A 23414-nucleotide genomic window follows, 5' to 3' on the forward strand; every position below is an offset into this window, starting at 1 on the left:
CTTTCTTTCCACAGATACATTTATTTTATTTGTTTTAGTCGCAGACGTTCACTGGATAATGCTGAAGCTCCACTACATTGTTAGCCGTATTTGTTCCCCAAATGCCCAAAAAATACAGCCATACCGTGAGGGCTCATTCACACGGGTGGCAGTGAAAGCTGTGGTTTTAGCATCCCCCACCCTGACTGCCCACCTAAACAAGGGCATGCAGCTGCTCAAAGCTGTACACATGCCAAGGCTGCGATGCTTTGCTTTTGTGGCTTCAGCAAAAATGATAAGGCGCCCATTCAAGTGAACAGTGTCAACCACTACAGATCTCTTTTCAGAGAGGTGGCAAGGGCTGCTGCATGTATGAATGAACCCTTACAGTTAGTCTAACTTGGTCTCCATCCACACTTGAGCTGAGCATCTTTGGCCCTTTTTGGGTGTATTTTTGGAGCATTTGTACAGGCCTTTTGACCATTTGCATGCATTTTTAGGCTTGAACTTTTTAGTGCATTTTGCTGATGCTTCCATTGAAGTCTATTGGGGCCAAAACATTTGACTCAGTCCTAAAAAGAAGCTCATGTACTTTTTTTTTAAGTGATGAACGTTGGGGCCAAAACATGTGACTCTGTCCTAAAAAGAAGCTTATGTACTTTAAGTGATAAACTGCAAGCTTCCATCAACACTATATCAGAGGTGAATGGGCACCATTAAATAGAATAGAAATCCTATTGTCATGCTTCAAATCGGGATTCTGTTAGTGACATCTGAGTTCCGAGTCTCTGCACCCGATGTGCCCATTATAAAGGGCCCCCACCATTCCTGTTGATTGTTTTATTTATTTTACATTCTAGAGAATGCAACAGGAAGAGCTGTGCTGGGACATTCAAAACTCGCAGGTGGATAGGAACAGGGTTGAGAATCATGGCAGATGAGTCTTACTGTTGGAGCATCCAAAACCTATAGGAATACAGGGATAGACCCATAGGTGGTCAGAAATCCTATGGTAGCTCTGTCTCACAACTGGAGGTCTTGAGATATAGAAAAATAGCCAAGACTGAATCTTTTAATATTCATTTTAGTGTAAGTGGATTAAAATGTGGAATAATTATGGACTGGAAATATTCTTGCTTTTGATAGTCCAAATTGGAATTGTTAAAATAACCAAAACTTTCCGAACCAGCTTGAATTTTTTTTTTTAGACCTTTAAAAATGTTTAATCTTTTGACCCATCAGGTTTCGCAGACAGCTGTCTGAACCATGCAATTCTTTTCCACCGCTCCCTGCACTGCCGCAAGATGGCAGACCCGTTTACCAACGCCAGATGTCGGAGCCAAGTATCCAGTTCCCACCTCAAGGATTTAAACAAGAATACCACGATCCAGTGTATGAACATGGCGCTATGGTGGGGAGCGCCCCCAGCCAGACCTTTCCTCCGCCTCTCATGATTAAGCAGGAGCCAAGAGATTTTGCTTATGACTCAGGTATGTACAACCTGCTGGGATGATGAATCTGTAAGGTCCTTGTTAGATGTGTTTTTATATTTTTCTTTTTGTGTTCCAATAACTGTTTTTGCATGTAATGCTTTATTGATTAGCTTTTTGTGGAAGCTGTGTGATGGTTCTGTCTAGTTTGGTGGCTCTTATGTCCAGTTCACTTTGTTGGTTACCAATACAATGGAAAATACAGTGTGGTCACATGAGGCCTAGTGCTCAATTTGCTCTTTTTGAGTGGATTAGTGTGTCTCTTTAACTGGTGTCTAATCCACTATGGTGCTACAGTCAGGTTCATAAATATTGGGACATCAACACAATTCTAACATGTTTGGCTCTATACACCACCACAATGGATTTGAAATGAAACAATCAAGATGTGATTTAATTGCAGACTGTCAGCTTTACTTTGAGGGTATTTACATCCAAATCAGGTGAACAGTGTAGGAGTTACAACAGTTTGCATATGTGCCTCCCACTTGTTGTGGGACCAAAAGTAATGGGACAATTGGCTTCTCAGCTGTTCCATGGCCAGGTGTGTGTTATTCCCTCATTATCACAATTACAATGAGCAGATAAAAGGTCCAGAGTTCATTTCAAGTGTGCTATTTGCATTTGGAATCTGTTGCTGTCAACTCTCAAGATGAGATCCAAAGAGCTGTCACTATCAGTGAAGCAAGCCATCATTAGGCTGAAAAAACAAAACAAACCCATCAGAGAGATAGCAAAAACATTAGGCGTGGCCAAAACAACTGTTTGGAACATTCTTAAAAAGAAGGAACGCACCGGTGAGCTCAGCAATACCAAAAGACCTGGAAGACCACGGAAAACAACTGTGGTGGATGACAGAAGAATTCTTTCCCTGGTGAAGAAAACACCCTTCACAACAGTTGGCCAGATCAAGAACACTCTCCAGGAGGTAGGTGTATGTGTGTCAAAGTCAACAATCAAGAGATGACTTCACCAGAGTGAATACAGAGGGTTCACCACAAGATGTAAACCATTGGTGAGCCTCAAAAACAGGAAGGCCATATTAGAGTTTGCCAAACGACATCTAAAAAAGCCTTCACAGTTCTGGAACAACATCCTATGGACAGATGAGACCGAGATCAACTTGTACCAGAGTGATGGGAAGAGAAGAGTATGGAGAAGGAAAGGAACTGCTCATGATCCTAAGCATACCACCTCACCAGTGAAGCATGGTGGTGGTAGTGTCATGGCGTGGGCATGTATGGCTGCCAATGGAACTGGTTCTCTTGTATTTATTGATGATGTGACTGCTGACAAAAGCAGCAGGATGAATTCTGAAGTGTTTCGGGCAATATTATCTGCTCATATTCAGCCAAAGGCTTCACAACTCATTGGACGCCGCTTCACAGTGCAGATGGACAATGACCCAAAGCAGACTGCAAAAGCAACCAAAGAGTTTTTTAAGGGAAAGAAGTTGAATGTTATACAATGGCCAAGTCAATCACCTGACCTGAATCCGACTGAGCATGCATTTCACTTGCTGAAGACAAAACTGAAGGGAAAATGCCCCAAGAACAAGCAGGAACTGAAGACAGTTGCAGTAGAGGCCTGGCAGAACATCACCAGGGATGAAACCCAGCTGGTGATGTCTATGTGTTCCAGACTTCAGGCTGTAATTGACTGCAAAGGATTTGCAACCAAGTATTAAACAGTGAAAGTTTGATTTATGATTATTATTCTGTCCCATTACTTTTGGTCCCTTAACAAGTGGGAGGCACATATGCAAACTGTTGTAATTCCTACACCGTTCACCTGATTTGGATGTAAATACCCTCAAATTAAAGCTGACAGTCTGCAGTTAAAGCACATCTTGTTCGTTTCATTTCAAATCCATTGTGGTGGTGTATAGAGCCAAAAATGTTAGAATTGTGTCAATGTCCCAATATTTATGGACCTGACTGTAAATCCTAGTGTGTAATAGCATTTGGTGCCCAATTTCTTGGCGCCTGTTGACATACCAACTTGATCCCCTAGTGGCTGATAATATGACTTGCTTTGGTGGTTGGTGTAGTTCAGTGTCTCAGTTCCCTGGTGTCTAATCATGTGTAGTTTGCAATCATCTAGTGGTATGTGGTGAACCATCAGTGGCATCTGATAATATTCCTGGACTTGCCTTCTATCCTATTTGATATTATACTTTTCCTTGATAATTAATAGGGGGAGCGTTGGACCTGAAAAAGGTTTTTAGGTATAAAGAGGCTTCTCTCTGTCAACTGGGTTATCCTTGGGGCTCTTCGTAGTGGTCTTAAAAGCGCAGAAAGAATTGAGAGTTAAACAGAAATTGTAATTAAAGTAAATTTTTACTTGAACGTCAAGAATAAACTAACATGTTTCAGGGCTCGACACTTCCCCTTTATCGGAGCTGATAAAAAAGATAACAAAGTATGAAATGAAATCAAAATTCTTTTTCAGCATTTAATTATCTTGGGGCAAGATGAAGTTTCCTTCTCCACTCTCAAGCAGTATGGGGGCAGATCCGTCCAGTGCCAAGGGCAAGGATGTGAAATGCCTGCTGCTAATGCATGCTGAAGAATGGGTGTACCCCTCCTTCCCTATGCCCATTGACTGCCTCCTTACTCCAGCTACCTATAGTTGGCAAGGAGAGTGCACAGCATGTGCATAGCTATTCACTTGCCAACTATTAGTCAGTTGCGCATGCATGGTGTTTTGCATATCATCTGTGGGCAGGTGAAGTAGAGAGTGGGCATGTCAGAGCACAATGTGAAAGCATCAGCTTTCAGACATGGAACGGCAGCCTACTAGTTTCCAGCTACTGATCTGGTGCATACTTGCGCCCGGGGGTGCTGCCCCTCCCTCACACCTCCCTCACACCCCTTGTGTCCGCCCTGCTCTCAAGCTGTTTTCCCCCTAATTCTTGGTGCTGGGGGTAAATGGAACCGTCTATGCTCCAAGTATACTTGGGAAATTGGAGAGTCACAGCACACTGAACCCCTGAGAAGTGTTGGCTTTCTTTTAAGTAACGTTTTAGTAAAACATCTCTTTGGACTCTTTGACCATTAGTGTGGCATACTTGCTGCTTTTATGAGCTAATCTCAAGAAAACCCCCCCCCCCACCACCACCACCACCACCACCACCACCACTCTGGGGGTGTTCTAGTGCACAGGAGCAGCCAATATAGAAAACACACTATACATCTTTTAACTGCTCCCTTTTTTTGTCACTTCCTGTCCCTCATGACATGTCAGGAGGCAGGAAATGAGAGAAAATCTCCCCAGTGGGGGGCAATAACCCTTGAGATGTTCTAATCCTTCTCTGCTTGATCCAGAACTAAAAGATGTTTTAGCTAGATTGCGAACCTATGCTTAGATCACACAGTGAAAAACAGATCAACATTAAAAGGAGAGGGCACTTTAAATCGGCTTATATTGAAAACCTACCCACTGAAAGGCTGATTTCAGCTTTCAGCTGGTGTTTGACAACTGAAACAAGTTGCACTGGCTGCATTAAAAGAAAAAAAAAAGTATTTAAAGCAAACCCGTATTTTGGTTATTTAGGGCAATAACTTTTCTTAAGGGGCTGATTAAACTTGCCAGCAACAACCAATACTACAACAAAGTGCACTTATCCCCAAACCAACTTACCCTCCCTCCACAAGAGGCGTGGCTCAGGAGGAGCTCAAGGCTAGGGCCGTTCACATACCTTTCCACCTGTTGAGCTACTGATGTACAGCATCTGTTATCCCTCCCTCTGCCATTTGACAGCTACGGTCCAACTGTCTGCTTACATCCAGAGTCACAAGTCTTCTCTGTCATGGCCACAACTGTGCAATAGGGCCCCATAGACCTCTATAGAGCTGTGTCCTGAGGCCGGAGACAATCGTCCCGTAGAAGTTGATGGGGCTGTATTGTGCAGGCGCGGCCAGGACAGTGAAGACAAACAATACAACAGTGGTGGTCAGATTGAGGTAAGTATTCACTTGAGCTCTGGCAGATCCCCCCACTCATGACCAGGCCATTTTTTGCGATACGGCACTGCGTTACTTTAACTGACAATTGCACGGTCATGCAACGCTGTATTTGATATTCTCTGGGTGGTATTTGATCATCTCTAGGTTTTTTATTATATATAATTTTATTTTTTGCCCTATAAACAAAAAAAACAAACAATAATAATAAAAAAAACAGTGTTTATCACTTTTTGATATAACTCTATACCAGATCCGACTTTGAAATCATGCGACTTTACTTGAAATTGCACAATTTCAAAGTCTGATGTCCGTGTGACTTAATGTGCAACTTGGAAGACATCCATGCGACTTCATGAACAAATGTCTATGCAAATCGAACCTGAACTTGCAAAAAGTAGTGTATGAAGTACTTTCAAAATCGGCGTCAGGATCACACTGATATGACTGCTTCCATTGCAGACAATAGGGCGCGACTTATCATGTGATTTGATAGTTTCAAATGGCATGACAAGTCGCACCGGTGGGACCGGGGACTAAAACATATCCAATAAAAATTAGAAAAATGTAATTTCTTCATAAATTTAGGCCAAAATGTATTCTGCTGAATAGTTTTGCTAAAAAAAAAACAAAAAAAACCCCAATAGGCATGTATTGATTGGTTTGTGCAAAAAATAAAGCATTTACAAACTATGTTTTTTTTTTTTTTTATACTAGTAATGGCGGCGATCAGCGACTTACAGTGGGACTGCGTTAATGCAGTGGACAGGCAGACACTGACACTTTGTGGGAAACAGTGACACTAATACAGTGATCAGTGCTAAAAATATACATTGCCACTGTATTAAATGACACTGGCTGTGAAGGGGTTAACATCTAGGGCAATATGTGCCTAATCAGAGTTTTACTGTGTGATATGTGCTGTTTTTATGAAGAGATGTGCTAGATTGCATTCCCTGTTCTGCAGGGAGCGACAATCCAGCACCGGTGACAGGACACAGTTCTGCCTTGTTGACATAGGCAGAGCTGTGTCCTGTCACTTTCCTTGATGATGAACGGGTGCTGGCACTCATCAATCACCTGTTGATCAGCTTCTGCTGTGTAAAATCAAAGCAAAAGTGGCAAGCCGGAGACGCACATGCGCCCCCTACAGTGGAAGTGCAAAATCACGTGTATATATACATGATTTTGCACAGAAGGTCCACCCTGTAGCAGTAAATCTGCTATAGGGTGGACAGCAAGTGGGTATGCATCTGTAGAGGGGGACAGTGGGTTAGGTTAGGTCAGGGGAAAGGGGGCATTATTGCTTTGCCCTGAATACGCAAGCCTGGGTTTGCTTTAAATACCGTGTTTGTTTTTTTTTACCAGCTGAAACTGGTATTTGGCCTTTCAGTGGAAGGCTCTTTCCTAGAAGCTGATTGGACGGAGAAATGGTGCAGACTAGATGAATAGGCAGGTGGCAGGATAGCAATATCGATTCAACAGAACTGCATGCTCTGAAGAGTGTTGTCACCCTATGCAGCAGGGGTGATTATCAGTGTATGACATACAGTACTAGAATTATTTGTACGCATTTTTTGCTTTAATGCATACGTCCAACTTCCCCATAATAAAAATGGTGTCTGTTTCATCTCTTCGCTGTATTTTAGTGTGTATTGAAATATACATGTCCATTTATTTTTCTATGTTTTGCGCATTAGGCGTCCCATAGATGTCAGTGGCTATTTTGATGGATTGGCAACAGGTATTAAAGTGAACTTTAACTCCCCAACCTCTACATGCCCCCACCTTGCCTCCATTTTATTCCCCCATACCTGACCAGTGGATCCAGCATTGTCTTGAGGTAACCCTCTGTTCACATGCCGGAGCCTCTGTGTCATGCCGCCATCTTGGTCTTGTTCAGGCCGCTGCATTTTCCAGGTTCAAAGAGCCCAGCCTTTACTAAAAACTCACATCCCCTGCAGAAAAATGTGGATATGGTGGTGATGATGATGATTGCCATGCGAAGGAGCCCTGGTTGATGGACCTGTTATGGGCAGACTGGGGTTTGTTAGTTTATATTTCCAATGATTCTACAAAGACACCAGTGAGACTCTGTAATCTGTATACCTTGCATATAAGAACCTCTTGGGACTATTCACAATTCGATCTTCTGAGGTATTTTCAATCCAGAGCTCGCCATTGTACTGACTAGCTAATGCTATGAATGACTTATTGATCTGCTGTTCCCTCCCCCCTGAAACCTTGGGGCACACCCATAATGTTCCATTGATGGCTCCTTCCCTGAACCTCAGAGAGTTTCAGTAGTGAATGCATTACCTTTTTTGGAGTATTAGTGGAGTGGTGTCTCGATTATTACCCCCTGGAGTCCTCCTGAGGAAGTGGATTCACCCCAAATGCATAGAGGCAACAAAGCATACCTCCTATGCAGGGGCGGACTGACAACTGATGGGGCCCTCAGGCAATAGGGGATCATGGGGCCCCTGTGTCCTTGCCCACACTCAAAAAATCCTATGAAAAAGGTACCAGGGGCATCTCATGGGGCCCCCTACTGACCCCGGGCCCTCGGGCAGTGCCCGAGTTTCCAAATGGTCAGTCCGCCCCTGCTCCTATGTACATTTGGAGGCTATCGTTCATATACAGGGGAGTCCACCATAATAATACTGGATCTTTTATTGTTATGCATGTTTTTTTATCTATGAATCTTATGTGAATAAAGATTGTAAAAGTACAGTATTTTTTAGTTTGTTTGCCCTTCTGCTCCGGTAAAGTCCAGCGTCCTTCTCTTCAGGGTGGTGGTGGTGGGGTTAATTTAGATCTTGTTCAGATGGAGCGTACTGTGACCCCCAGCCCTTCTCATGAACTTGTGACTGAAGGACTAGCCAATCTAAATGGATCCATGCTTTTATGTTGTTTACGCCAAATTCTGACCCAACCATCTGAATGTCACAGCAACCAGGCTGCCCATTCTCCTCTGACATCAACAAGGCATTTTTGTCCACACTCCTGCCACTCACTGTATATTTTCTCTTTTTCGGACCATTCTCTGTAAACCCCAGAGATTGTGGTGCATGAAAATCCCAGTAGATCAGCAGTTTTTTAAAATACTCAGACCAGTCTGCCTGGTACCAACAACCATGCTACGTTCAAAGTCACCTAAATCCCCTTTCTTCCCCATTCTGATGCTCGGTTTGAACTTCAGCAAGTCTTCTTCACCATGTCAAGATGCCTAAATGCATTGAGTTGCTGCCATGTGATTGGCTGATTAGCAATATGTGTTACCAAGCAGTGTACCTAATAAAGTGGCCGGTGAGTGTACATTGATGCATGACAACGCACCTGCCTAATGCTAAAAAAAAGCACCTCTACGCACATGCAAGGATCTGAATTGGCCATAAAAGAAAAACGTGAAACACTGCTGAAAAAACAAATAGTAAATGTTGCCAGCCGTGTGTTACATTAACGCAGCGCGAAGAACCATCCCTGATACAAGATATCCATTTCCAGGCTCCTTCTTGCCACGGGGCTCCATGCAGCCGATGATTATGTTGTGGGTTGGGTCGCCCACAGAACAAATATGTATCATTAAGATGGAGAGTTACAGTAAGTGCTCCTGTCTAGTGATTTGATTTGAGAATTGCGCCGTCTGGATTTACTCTCGTGCATTAACCGGGGTCACGAGAACGCCGCCTGCACTCCAAAAACCCCGTAATGGACGTCTGTAGATGGCCCTAAACCAATCACGCCGGTTTTTAGCCTTGACTGATTGTTCTCAGGAGGCCGGCCTTTGTAAGCGCTGACTTGTACATGAATGGGTTTTGTGTGGCTCCCAGCTTCATTCATAAAGCAGGGAGGAGGCCGGGAAAGAGGAATGTCAGTTCAATAAGCCACAGCAGAGCAGCTCTCAGGTTTCATCAGCTGTTTTGCTCTTGGGAGGAGGAGGAGGGATGACTAATGCTGGGTTACAGGGCTGCTGCTCTGTGTGTGCTTCGAACACTCGCTTATAGGGAAATAAACTGGAAAAATATGAGATTATTGTGTTTTCCACTCATTAGAAGTAAAGGAAAATGCACCTATTGCCTTAAGCTGGCCATACTATAGTAGATTTTCAGATGAACGTTCCTACAAGCATTTTCAGGACATTCAACAACTTTCTGAATGTCGAAGTTTTTGTTTGCTTTTAGCATTTGATTTTGAAGTGAACAGACTTTCCTGAACACAATCTACATACACTGTTAGAAATTAATTAATTGAATTTTCTATCCTGCTCCTTCGAATTTCCATGTCACTGCAGTTGCAAAAAAACATCAAATTGAACCCACTAATGATTTACAAAAGGGGTCTCCAAACTTTTCAGTACAAGGGCAACATCATATATATAGAGTCGTCCCCCCCCCACATCCAGCTCCCCGTTAGAGTTTCCCCCTTACATCCGTCTCCCTGTTAGTTTCCCCTCTTACATTAGGGTCCCTGTTAGAGTTTCCCCCATACAATTTGGTCCCCATTAGAGTTTCCCCCTTACAATTGGGTCCCCGTTAGAGCTTCCCCCTTACATTAGGGTCCCCGTTAGAGTTTCCCCCTTACATCCGGCTCCCTGTTAGTTTCCCCTCTTACATTAGGGTCCCTGTTAGTTTCCCCCCATACAATTAGGGTCCCCATTAGAGTTTCCCCCTTACATACTGGTTCCCATTAGAGTCCCCCCCTCTTATATCCAGATACCTATTAGCACTTCCCCCCCTTTAATGGGAATCCGGATTTAATGAAGGGGGACACTACTGGGGACCCAAATGTAAAGGGAGTGCTAATAGGGATTTGGATGTTAAAGGGAGGGGATTCTAATGCGAACCTTAATGTAAGAGGGGGCACTTTACTGGGGACCCGAATGTAAGGGGGATACTCTAATGGTGACCCATATATATGAGGGGGGAACTCTAAAGGGGAGCCAGATGTAAGGGGGGACAGTACTGGGAACCCAAATGTAGAGTCCCCCTCTTACATTAGAGGTCCACATAAAATCTTACAGAAGGCCACAGAATGGAGACACCAATTTAGAAAATCAAATGGAAGCTTTGAAAGGAATTCTACTAGGGTATGGCCAGCTTTGGGAAGAGAAATTCTTTATATAGCACTGACAATTTACGCAGTGCTTTACATAATCATTCAAATCAGTCTCTGCCCTCTAAGAGCTTACAATTAAAGGTCCCTACGTCACATATATATATATATATACACATGCCAATTAACCTACCAGCATATATTTAGAGCACAATACATGGTCAGAAAGCAGGGCCACTTAACACACATGTGAGAAACTCCTTGGAATCTAGAAATAGCTTAAAGGGTAACTAAACCCAAGAACAAAAATGTAATATATTGCAGCTTACCAGTCCTTAGATGGGATGAAACTGAATATTGATTGGACTGGACTTGCTCTTTATTGGACCTGGGCTCATAAAAGAGCATCTGTCAACCAAGATTCATTTGTTCTTAGTTCAAGAGTTATCCCCACAAGGATTGTAAAAGGCTCTGAAGCCAATGGCAGTATTGGATATCCTGGGAATTGTTGTGCCTAAGTCTGATTTGGGAGGGATAAAGGTTTCTTCTTTCCCAAAGGTGTACATAATCTGACCAAATCCCCGTTTATGTACAGACTTGTTTTTTTATTTTGTGACGGTGTGTACTTCATTTTGCCTTAATTATTTTCTTGGCAACCTCCCATCGGTGCTGCTCATTCATTTCAAGTACCTCATAATAATTGTTTTTATTTCATGTCTTTAAAACATGAAAACACGTCCTGAAAGAGAGCATATGACTTCTAGTTTCATTTATAGCTTGTTTATTTTGTTCTTCTTTTAGACTGGTACATGATCATATGAGAAGTTGTTTGTGTTCTTCAGGTTACATTGTAACCTTAGAGTCCTGCTACTGGTGGTTGACCCTAAAGATTGGTTACAAAGGGGATCAGCTGCTGCTGGTGGTGACCCTAAAAGACTGGCTACGTGGGGAAGGCTGCTCCCCTTTAGATGGGGATCCCTAGAGAGCTCAAGTAGGCTGCTAGATTGCTGCTTATGTGAGTGTTCTTACCAAGATAGATAGATAGATAGATAGATGTTCACATATGGTTTGGCCTTAGTCTGGCCTTTCAAGATCTTCAATGACCAGCCTATAAGTCTAGCAGTTTTATTGAAGCCTTTTTATGAGCCCTGGTGTCCCTGGACTGCATTTATGTTCCCTTGGATGGGAATGATTCCCTGGTCCTTTGCATGGCTGACTGTTTAGCCTTTTTATATGTGTACCATCCTATACCTCCTGATGAAGCAGATATATGATTTGGAAAATGTGTTTAGAGTCAATGACTACCATATAAGTCTACAGATTTATTGTTGTTTTTATGTGTTCTGGTGTCCTAGGACCCCCTTTATGTACTGCCATCTTCCCTTGAATGGGAGGGAGCCCCTGCTGCTTTGCATGGCTGGTTGGATATCCTTGTTCTATATAACACCACTTGTATCTCCTAAAGACATAAATCTATGATCTAGAAACCCTTTAAGAATCAATGACCACTGTATTAGTCTAGCAGATTGAGGCCGTTTATGAGCTCTAATGTCCCAGGACCCCCTTTATGTCCTGCCATTTTCCCTTGAATGGGAGGGTGTCCCCAGTTTTTTGCATGTCTGGTTGGATACCCTTTTTACATATGAGCACCCAGTGCTGCTGTAAGAAACCACAGGACCCCATACAGCCAACCTGACAGGCACCCCTGTCACTGTTTACTATGCTTCAGTTATTAATAAACACAGGAAGTGATTGGTACTGATCACTCATTCTGTTCATTCAGGAAAGGAAGGGGCTAGTAAACGTGACATTTACCAGACTCTTCCCCCACTCTTTTTCGTGAAGGATCCTATTGTGCGCTTGCAGCTGCCGGTGGAAAGGAGAGAAGGCAGCAGCACTGAGGGGGTCGGGGCACACAGAAGGACCTGGCCAGCAGTGGGAAACGTTTGGGGGGGGGGGGGGAATTACTGGAACCAATCCCCTGTAGAGAGAGCCATACAGGGGATCGTCTCCAGTAATTGGCATCGGTCCGATCACCCTCCCCCTGCCCACATCCAGTTCACCCAGCTGCCTTTGCCCTCCTCTTGCCCTGGACCCCATACAGGAGGACTGGTGGGACCCCCTGATCCATGGCCCTGTTAACACCACCTATATAGCCTGACGAAGGCTATGATCTAGGAACCCCATTGAGAATCAGTGACCTTTGTGATAGTTTAGCAAATTTATTGAAGCCTTTTATGAGCTCTGGCATCCCAAGAACTCCCTTTATGTCCCCTGAGCTTTTCCTTGGATGGGAGGGAGCCCTTGGTCCTTTTGTATGAATGGTTAGATATCTTTTAGATATATATACACCACCTATATATATATCCTGATGAAGCAAGTCTGTGATCAGGGAAATGTGTTGAAAATTATCCTAATCCTAATGCAGGAATTGGCTACAACTGATTAGAAATGACCTTTGTTACATATGATCACAAAGATAGTTTTCTGAGCAGTGGGCATTTGAGGCGGGCAAAAAAGTGATATATTGCGACACATAATTTATTTATTACAGATACTTGTATAGTGCCATACATTTTTGTAGTGCTTTACATAGATATTGTACATTCACATCAATCCCTCAAGGGGTGTACAATCTAAGGTCCATAACTCACATTCATACATACACATACTAGGGACAATTTAGACAGGAGCCAATTAACCTACCACCATATCTTTGAAGTGTGGGAGGAAATCCATGCAGGCACAGGGAGAATATGCAAACTCCAGGCAAGTGGTGCCATAGTTGGGATTTGAACCAACAACCTGGTGCTGCCAGGTGGAAGTGCTAACCACTAAGCCACCATACTGCCGCTAATTGCATGGACCTGTTGAAAGAATTTTTGTTATGTGTTTTAAGACTTATGGCAATAAAATCTTATTTTATTGTGGGAGAGTTTTATATTTTATACCAATTTGGTGCCTAAAAAGTGCCATGTATAAATAAGGATTTTCTGTGGAACATTATGCCCCTAAGGATGTTAAAGCTTAATATCTTCCCATAAAATGTGTTTGAAAATCGACATTCTCCATAGCACCTCTTCCATAGGCCTTTGGTGAAAGTGATAGTGTTGCCATCGTGCTTCCTTCATGACCCTATGTCCATGACTCCTCAGACTCTTCCTGTTAAAGGTATTAAAGCAACCTTTGTCTATGCACTATAAGGCCAAATGTTTTTGGATACCTGACCATCACCCTTACCTATTTGTAGACAACTATCCAGTAAAGGGGACTGTTGATACTGCAGCATACAAACACAATTTAGACAATTGCATGCTTCTAATTTTGTGGCAACAGTTTGGGGAAGGTGTTTATTGTTCTACCCTGACTGTGTATCCCTGACCTGCATTATCCTGCGTTTGCATTCCTAACTCCTAAAATGCCTTCTTGATGTAGGAGGTCAGTGGAGAATGGGCAGGCTGGTTCAAGATGATAGAAAGACAAAGGTAACTCATGTGAATATGGACCAAAATCTCTGAGGAATGTTTTCAACACCTTGTTTAATCTATGCCAGGAATAATTAAGGCAGTTCTGAAGACAAAAAGGGGTCCAACCCGGTACTAGCAAGGTGTACCAAATAAAGTGGCCGGTGAGTGAATGTAGCCGCACGATGTTTAAAACCCACCACCGGGCTGTCACATTATTATTATTATACAATATTTATATAGCACCAACAGTTTCCTCAGCGCTTTACAATATAACGGGAGACAATTCAGTAACAATACAGTTCAATACAAGAGGGAAAGGAGGGCCCTGATCCTTGGAGCTTACAATCTAGGAGGGAGGGGCTAGTGGTACAAAAGGTAGTAACTGTGGGGGATGGACTGGTTGGAAGAGTAGAAGATTCCATTATTAGCTGAGGCTTCCCTGAAGAGATAGGTTTTCAGAGATTGCCTAAAAGTGAACAGAGTAGGCGATAGTCTGATAAATAGGGGTAGCATAGTTCCAGAGGATGGGGGAAGCTCTGGAAAAGTCTTGGAGATGAGCATGGGAGGAGGAGACAAGGGAGCTAGAGAGCAGGAGGTCTTGCGAGGAGCGGACATATATATGCATATGGCTAAGAGAATGTATTAATGAATACATAGGACCCTGTCCTACAGTGGAGTTTGCACTATTTAATGTATCTCGCAGGCTCATACACACAGCAAGGCCAGTTTTGAAACATGCCAATCAATATACCAGCATAACATACAGGAAAACATGGGACAAGCTTTCAATTAGTAAGCAGACTATTTGTTCAGTCTACTATGGACCTTCAGTTATGGGGCTGTAGCAGGGGTGGCCTGACAACTCATGAGGCCCCCGGGCAAAAGGGGATCATGGGGCCCCTGTGTTCTTGCCCAAACTCAAAAAAGCCTATGAAAAAGGTACCAGTGGCATCTCATGGGGCCCCCTACTGACCTCGGGCAGTGCCCGAGTTTCCAAATGGTCAGTCCGCCCCTGGGCTGTAGGAAATATCAATGGACTACAATGACGTCACCACGCTTGTGCTCTATTGAGAACTACCGTGGTGGCAAAAGGGATCCATAAGCCAGCTACTGTATATATGGATTTGGTCGGGCCGGTCCAGCGCTGTCGGCATTCGTAAGTGTATCCTGAAGGTGGGAGAGACTCCCCTCTGTCCAAATACAATGGGCAGTGAGGAGGTTTACCCCTTCCACATTGAAGCGTGTGGATGGGGAAATCCAGTCATTTTTATTTTCGATCAACCCACTGGTTGAATGGAAAAAGATGACTCCTATGACCAGCCTTAAGTCATCTTATGCAGCTGTTTGAACGAAGGCATGCACAGCCTTGCCAAGTTCAATATACACAGTGACACCTCAAGGAAAACCCCTAGATTCAGTAAGAAGTGGGTGTTGCAGGCTGTGACCATGTTTCATGTTACACCATAAACACACTGTAGTTGTAACCTGAAAGCTGGTCAGAAAGGTGGACTTGCCATTTAATATTACTGTACTGGATTTGTGTTATCTTTGTATGCACACAGGTTTTCTGTGTTTTTTAAATGCCTCAACAACCTCATAGTGGGCCCCCTCCACCTCCAGGCCCTCTGCAGATGCATGGGCTGCAGTACCCATTGTTACTCCACTGCTGGCAGGGTGGTTGAAGTGCTGAGCGATGAAGCCTTTGCTCTGCAATGTATTTATTTTGTGTCCAATTTAGACATGGAGTGAAGACAGAATTGCATTTACTTTGTTAAATCCATGTTTTCGTCTTGGGGAAAACACAATTAGTCTTCTGCCGTCTACTAATTGTTTGCTTTGAAGTAACCCTGTTTAACCAGCGCAAACAGCTCTGCGTATTGTATCAACATTTTAGTGCAGTTTGAAACGGTAAATGCTAAATTTCATTGATGCGTCTGGTTATTAGATCAGTTAGAAATGGGAACAGTGTACAATTTAATTATGCTCCTGTCTTTTTTTTCTTTTTTTTTTTCTTTCCTGGTCAAGTCATTACTTTGATGAACTTCAGAGCAGTGTTTATGACTTCTAATTAACCATGTTACCCATTTGATTAAATAATCACTTTGGAAACGTTGCAGCAATTGGATTAGGGCCTGACCCTCCCTGATAGTCATAAATTAACTGTTAGGCCTTCTGAGAGGGAAGGGGCATTGTGGGTAACCTGCAGGACGGTGCATCTTCACATCGCTTTATAGAAGCCGTGGTTACCATACACTTCACTAATGATGAACAATGAACTTGGAACAGCTGTATGTCGTTTGGAATGAATGGCTCTATAATATTAGGCTGTGCCTGTTTTATAAATCAGCATTTATGGAGGTACAATTGGCCTAGGGGTATAAAGCACTGATTTGGCTCAATGCACAATCCTAAAAAGAGGACTGGACCCCTTTATTTTTTGGATTTGGGATGTAAGAAATAAAAACCCGCAGGTGCCTTTTGTTTTAAGAAAGCTGTGGTTTGCACTTGAGGAAATATTAATAGCTGTTAGAGTATATGTATAGCCAATTCTTTTTAAGTAGCACAAACGGCAAAACGTTTTCTTCTATTTTTGGATAGAGTTAGGGAGGATTGTAACCCTTGTTGGGGAGATTTTCCATCAGTTTCTGTCCCATAGCTAAAACAAAAAGTGAGAGGGAATCCCTGATTGTCACCAAAGACACCAGAACTAGTGTCTCATTGTAAGACTTCTTCTCTATTCCTGTTCTGGGGACAACCAGACATTTGGGATTTTTTTTTTTTACTTAAACTTAACATATAGAGAAACCCTGGGACAAACTTTTCCTATTAAGCAGACTACAAGTATAGTGACCCTCTTGAGTATTACCAGTGTGGCAGATGGGTAGTGTGTCATTGGAAGATTTCCTCTCTATTCCTGTTCTAGGGACAACCCAAAATGTGGGATTCTAGTGGCTAAATGTTGCAGCCATTTAAATTTTTGACTGCATTCAGTAAAATAGAAATAAAATGGGATTTTCACTTAACATACAGGGAAAACATGGGGTGAGCTTTCCCTTGGTAAGCAGATTCTTCCTCCAGTCCAGTATGGACCTTTAGTTATGGGGCTGGAGGAAATATCAGTGGACTAAATTGCACATGTGCTCTATTGAGTATTACCCTGGTGGCAGATGGGATTTGTAGTTGATAACTGGAAACAGGACAAACAGAGCAGGTGAATCTCCCTAATGGGGGCATAGGCAGCAATAAAAACTTAACCGGGGGCTCTAATCCCTCTTCACTCTATCCAAAACTAAAAACATGCCTTTAGTTGTACTTGAACTTATGAATAGAGTAAGGAATACATTTTTTTTCTTCCCTGTGTTTCATGGATTAGTTTTTCTTTACCCTGGAGACGCAACATGATAGGAATGATGAAGGTCATGGTCAATGGGGTTCACACACCTCTCTTCAGTGACAGCTGCATCCTAAGCCAAAATGGTTTGATGCACCTGGCCAGAAGGATCAAAGAAGTGGCCAGGAGCCACAAAACACATTTTTATTTGATTTATCAAGTTTAATCCATTTTCCCCATCTGTGAACATGAGTTTTAAAGACATCTTTACTTATCTTTTACTGTTATGTGCAACTCTATGGGTCAGCCTTCTGACACCATGTATGATATCCTTGAAAGTCTTTTCCATTGAATTTTCTATGGCTAATTTTTTACCAGGTAGGTCACCAGATTGGTCTTCAGCCCTTCTGAGTTGCTTGGCTTGGGACCAGCATTCAGAATGTTATAACACATGTGCATTTGTACGCACCAACTGGGGCCACTTTATACAGGATACAGATTTTTTTCACTTTAGATTCCTAAGTATGAAAAAAATATTCTCAATCTCTACTTACCATCTACCATCCAGAACTGTCCCCAGGTTCCTTCTTGGTTTAGTCTTCATTTAGAACACTTGCGTCATTCTGCCCATTTCCTGTTAGACCAGCTTGCTGTTTACCTGCATCCATGGGCTCACAGTATTCCATTAAGCCGGCCATACATGGATTGAAATTCGTCTATTTCAGCAGAACAGGCCATAATTCCATCCATCTATGGGCAGGATGATTGTACCCAAGTTGATCAATTGATCGACTTGGGTACAACCAGCCTTTTGGTTTTGCTAACAATAATTATTGTGTTCTGCCAGCCAGGAAGGCGGCCCCCACTGGTAGAACATATTGTCGCTGTGGGAGGTATTCCCCCACCAACACTGACTGTGTTGATGAGGGAAGCAAACAATTTTCTTTCCTTCCACCCTTGGTGCGAGTGGCATGGATCTTTCTACTTTTTTTTTTTCTGTAGCCATATTTTGTGACCTGTCTGGATTTATCTGTAAAGTATGAACACTTTAAAGTGCTCATAGCAGAGAAGTACACAACTGATACTGCATATCCAAGCAATGCAGATAAGAGAATCCTGATTGTTTATAGACCCATCTACTAATGCTAATCATTCAGATTGACGCAGGCGATGACCACCTAGTACCCCAGGCTTTCCTTTAGAATTGTATCAAGACTAAGAAAAAGGCATCTTGCATTTCCCATCTCAAATACGACTATTGTGAACATGCCAGTGTCCTATTTACCCAGGGTAAACACAGTAATCTTTTTTGAGAGCATTGTTTCCGCTGACCAAGCCAAAATTTGTTCTGCAAGACTTTTGGGAAGGGTGTGGAGGAACAAAAGCATGTTTGTATCTGTGTCTTTAGAAAGTGAATGAAGTCTTGTTATTGCTGTGATTATCCCTTTTCCTTTTCCATGTTTTAAAGCCTACATCTTTTTTTCTCCTTGTAACATGTGTGCTGTGCATTTCCTCAGTTAAATATAATTACCTTTATTTCCCTGTATGTGTGATTCTTTACTTTGCGGTGTGCGCTCAGTACCAGCTTTAGTTTGGTGGGTTTTTTTGTTTCGTTTACTGGTTGGGGTGGGTGAAGTTTACACAGTTGCTATCTGTGTGCAAAGAAAACTGGCTTCTGGAATCCCCCTAAATTGACTGTAACTGCCCATCATGCGCAGTGCAGCTCACCGCAGCTTTAGCCTGTAATCAGCCCCGCCTATACAACACTAAAATCAGAGGAATAGGAGTAGTTACAGAATTATATAGAAACTAATGTCACACAATGTGAAAAATTAAAGTGTAATTCCAGTTTAACACAAACTAATTTTTAAAACTGCCTGCTCCCCCCTTCCTAATACCTATGCTTACTGACCTAAGAAAGATGTATATTCAGTACTTAACCTATTGTCATCTCACTCCAGTCTCGTCTTGTGGTGCCCTGAGTAAGCCAATGGAGGCTGCAGGGGAGAGGAGAGAGTGCTCTGACAGCAGGTGGTAAAGGCTGAAACAGTTATGTCACCCATAGGCTTCAATGGACTATGTCTTGTCGGCGTTCCCTCCTCTTCCCTGCAGCTGCTTCTGGCCAACATAGGGGAGCCGGATCATGTGATCTGAGCGGGCTGAAAATGGGTTAATAAACATAGGCAGGGCTGCTGTTAGAAATCATGGGGCCCAATACAGCCAACCTGACAGCCCCCTCCCAAAAAAAAAAAAAGTTTACTATGGTTCAGTTTACTCATCGTGTTCATTCAGGTGAGGAAGGGGTGAGTAAATGTGACCTATTTACCAAACTCTCCCCTACTATCCATCCTGAAGGATCCTATTGTGTGCCTGTAGCTGTTGGTGCGAAGGAGAGGAGGGAAGCCGGAAGCACTGCCAGGGATGGGGACACACGGGGGCCTGCAGGGGGAAATGTATGGTGCACAGGGAGGGTGATGGGTGTGGTGGGTGGCAATTACTGGAACTGATCCCTGTATGGCTCTCTGCAGCAGCTGAAAGCCAGCGGGTGGGAGGGGAGAAGAAGCCAGCTTTGAGCTGCTGCAGAGAGAGACGTTCATGGGATCGCTCTTAGTAATTGCCCCCCACCGTGCCGATCACCCTTCCTGCCCACATCTGATTCATCCAGCTGTCTGGGTCCTTACAGAAGGACTGTTGGTACCCCCTTATCCACAACCCTGAGCATAGGTGTTAGGAAGGGGGGGGGGGGGCAGACAGTTTTAAGAGGTGTTAGGGTTAAGCTGGAAAACCTTAAAGCCATTCTCTGAGCAAAAAAAAAGTTTTCCCATGCAGTGGGGCTGTGCAGGTCTGCAGCTTGTTTTGTCTACTCACCTAATCCTTCATTCCATCAGAAAACTGTGCTCCCCCGCAGTGGACACACAATTCAAGACCACAGCAGCGAGGGGGTGCCAGAACTGGACTTGTGCTTGGAGGACTAGAGGATTAGATACGTAAATCACCTTTCTCCTCTCCTAGACAAAAATGAGCAGCTGACCTGTGCAGTGCAGGCACAGCCCCTAAGTGAAAATGTCCAAATTGGGCCCAATTAGCCATTTTCTCTCCCCGGTGTCATGTGACTCGTTAGTGTTACAAGGTCTCAGGTGTGAATAGGGAGCAGGTGTGTTAAATTTGGTGTTAACGCTCTCACTCTCTCTCTTATGGACACATAGAGCGGACTCAGGAGTGAGTGCGCACCAATGCCTCCATAGCAAGTGGCTTGTTATTGGGGGCACTGGTCAACAGGGAGGAGCCGGGGGACCCGAGAAAAAGCGGATCGAGGCTGCTCTGTGCAAAACTGTTGCACAGAGCAGGTAAGTAGGACATGTTTTTGTGTGTGTGTGTGATACATAGTTACATAGTTAGTCTGGCTGAAAAAAGACAAAGGTCCATCCAGTTCAACCATTAAAAGAAAAAAAAAGTTATAATCCTATACCCACTGTTGATCCAGAGGAAGGCAAACAAACCCCCAGCAAAGCACGATCCAATTTGCTCCTGCAAGGAGAAAAATTCCTGATCCTCTGAGATGCAATCTCGTGTGTGTTTTCTTAAGACAAACCTTTAGAATGACTTTTATTATTATTATTATTATACAGGATTTATATAACGCCAACAGTTTGCTCAGCACTTTACAATATAACGGGAGACAATACAGCAACAATACAGTTCAATACAAGAGGGTTAGGAGGGCCCTGATCCTGGGAGCTTACAATCTAAGAGATAACATGGTGAATACTTTGCAGGGGTCAGGAGTATAGTGTATTATTATTATTATTATTATTATTATACAGGACTTATATAGCGCCAACAGTTTGCTCAGCACTTTACAATATAACGGGAGACAATACAGCAACAATACAGTCCAATACAAGAGGGATAGGAGGGCCTGATCCTGGGAGCTTACAATCTAAGAGGGACTTTAATGCATTTTTTAAAGCTCAAGCAATGTAAGTACTTTGCTGACTTTACATTGGCTTCCTTCAAACCACTGTACAGCAAAATGTAGGTTGGGGGAGGGAAAAGCAGCACAAGGAACCAATCAGATCCAATCACAGGTTGGAGGAGGGACAAGACCTGTAAGTGTTACTGAAGTGCAGCAGAGAAAAATCAGGTGGTCTCCCCCGCCACACAGGGATGTGTTGTGCGGCAGAGCTGTGTAAATCTCAGAACCGGATGGAAAGAAATACAAATTATCTTTCAGCAGGTAAAATGGCTCTGTTTATATAGGTTTCATCTGTGTATTTAACCAGGTGGCCTGGAGTTCAGCTTTAAATGCTATAAAGGAAAAATCTCATCTTGTCCAGAAGACATATTTAAGCCATAAATATATTTACTTCATTGCTTATCATCCGACACATTGTACAGAATTTTAAAAATATAATTAATCAGTATGCGGTTGTTCAGACAAATGTGAATTATGTTTGCTTAAAAAAAAAAAAAAAAAGTCTAAGTGCTATTTAAAGGAGAGTGTGATTGCCAAAGGAGCTGACCTTTAGCAAGGTTGATTATGCTGAAAGTTTGAGTTCAAGTGACTACGTTAGATAAAATCAGTGTTCTTCATATTCAAGGTTCGTTCTGCAGAACCGCGAGCCTGCGTCTCGGAGAATGCTAACCATGTGTTGACAGGTTGGCTGTGGCTGCTGCGCGTGTCCCGTTCTGTTACTTTTCTGTCTGCAGCCTGTCTCATTGATAACCTGCGTGCTCTGCACCCCAGACTCTCCTCTCATTAGCATTGTCTTGTTTTCCTTGCAGAAGTGCCTAGCTGCCATTCCATTTACATGAGGCAAGAAGCTTTTCTGGCTCATCCCAATGGCACAGAAGGTATTTGATTGTACAGCTGTTCTGTTCTTTTTCAGCACTCAGTGACAATCTATCAATACCTAACTCTTTTTTATTTTTTTTTCTCCTTTTTTTTTTAATTACCTTCCAGGTTGCATATATGAAAAAGGTCCTCGACAATTCTATGATGACACCTGTGTGGTCCCTGAAAAATTTGAAGGTATGCGTGTTACGCAACTGAGTCTACCAACGTAGAGCCCATTATAATTTTGTCAAAATGGTCCCCCAGGAAGTTTTAAAACAGAAAAATCAGCTCTCGTTGCTATACTCCCCTTTTATTTGGGCATTGTTGCCTACAGTAATTCCTTTCCACCACTAGATGTCCTCAGTCCTGTGGGTTGAATGACACCCAGCATCATTCAACCCTGAGGACTGATGGTATCCTGTGAGTGCAGGGCATCATGGGCCCTGAGGCAGTGCTGCGACAAGGTCATATAGAACCCAAGGTACACATGCCAAATTGTACTCCTAAAGATATATGAGCATTATGTGTCGGCAATCAACCCCCCCAAAAAAAACATAAATTCTGCATGCCTGCTCCCTAAGCATAATTTTCCCCTTCTCCTAGTACAAGTCCACCCTCTGCTGAAACACCGCCTCCCGGTACAAATCTTTGCCCCCCCATCCCCCATGCATAAACAACCCCTCCCTCCTCCTAAAAATTCACCCCTCCTAGCAGAAATACTCTATCCCTCAATGTTCCCCTTCGAGTATACAACCACCCCCCCCCCCGCTTTAAGTCCCCTCCTCCCAGCACAAATCCCCTCCAATCCCCCGTCCCAGCAAAAATGCCCCCCCCCAAGTTTCCCCTCCTAGCACAATTCCCCACCCCCCAAATCCCCCCCTAACACATCCTCATCCTCCTAAATCACTACACCTAACACCCCACCCACACTCAAATTTCCTCTCCTAGAGCAATTTGTACCCTCTGCCTCCCCCCAAACTACCCCTCCCAGCACAAATCCTCTCCCCCATCAATTTCCTTGCAGCACCCCCCCTCCACCTCTCATGATACCACAGTGCTCAGGGTAGCTGCTCCTCCTGCCCCTCCCTTGTCCTGGCCCTGCCGTGCCCTGCGAGGACAGCACCCTGCTCCTAGGATATTGATGCGAACGCTAACTTGATCATGAGAAATCATGGTGCCCCATGAAGACTACCTGACCGTGTCATCATTCTTATCTCAGCAAACAAGGAAGCCCATATTTGTCTAAATATACACTCGGCAACCAAAAATGTGGGATACGACTCTTAACAT

General features: G+C 43.4%; 1 protein-coding gene across 4 annotated transcripts in view; it reads left to right on the plus strand.

Moving 5' to 3' along the window:
- Positions 1-23414, plus strand: part of ETV1 (ETS variant transcription factor 1) — a 101498-nt gene that overhangs the window by 58826 nt on the left and 19258 nt on the right. For 3 of the 4 annotated variants that reach the window (XM_089654574.1, XM_089654575.1, XM_089654576.1), the window contains 3 exons: positions 1222-1469; positions 22073-22141; positions 22251-22319. In XM_089654574.1, coding sequence (XP_089510700.1) covers positions 1222-1469; positions 22073-22141; positions 22251-22319 — 386 coding nt within the window. The remainder of the gene's footprint in view (positions 1-1221; positions 1470-22072; positions 22142-22250; positions 22320-23414) is intronic. The other variant, XM_089654577.1, reaches the window with a different exon arrangement.

Source organism: Staurois parvus, unplaced genomic scaffold (genome assembly GCF_062004578.1).
Source record: "Staurois parvus isolate SC_StPar_1 unplaced genomic scaffold, SC_StPar_1.0 ptg000779l, whole genome shotgun sequence".
Classification (NCBI taxonomy): Eukaryota; Metazoa; Chordata; class Amphibia; order Anura; family Ranidae; genus Staurois; species Staurois parvus.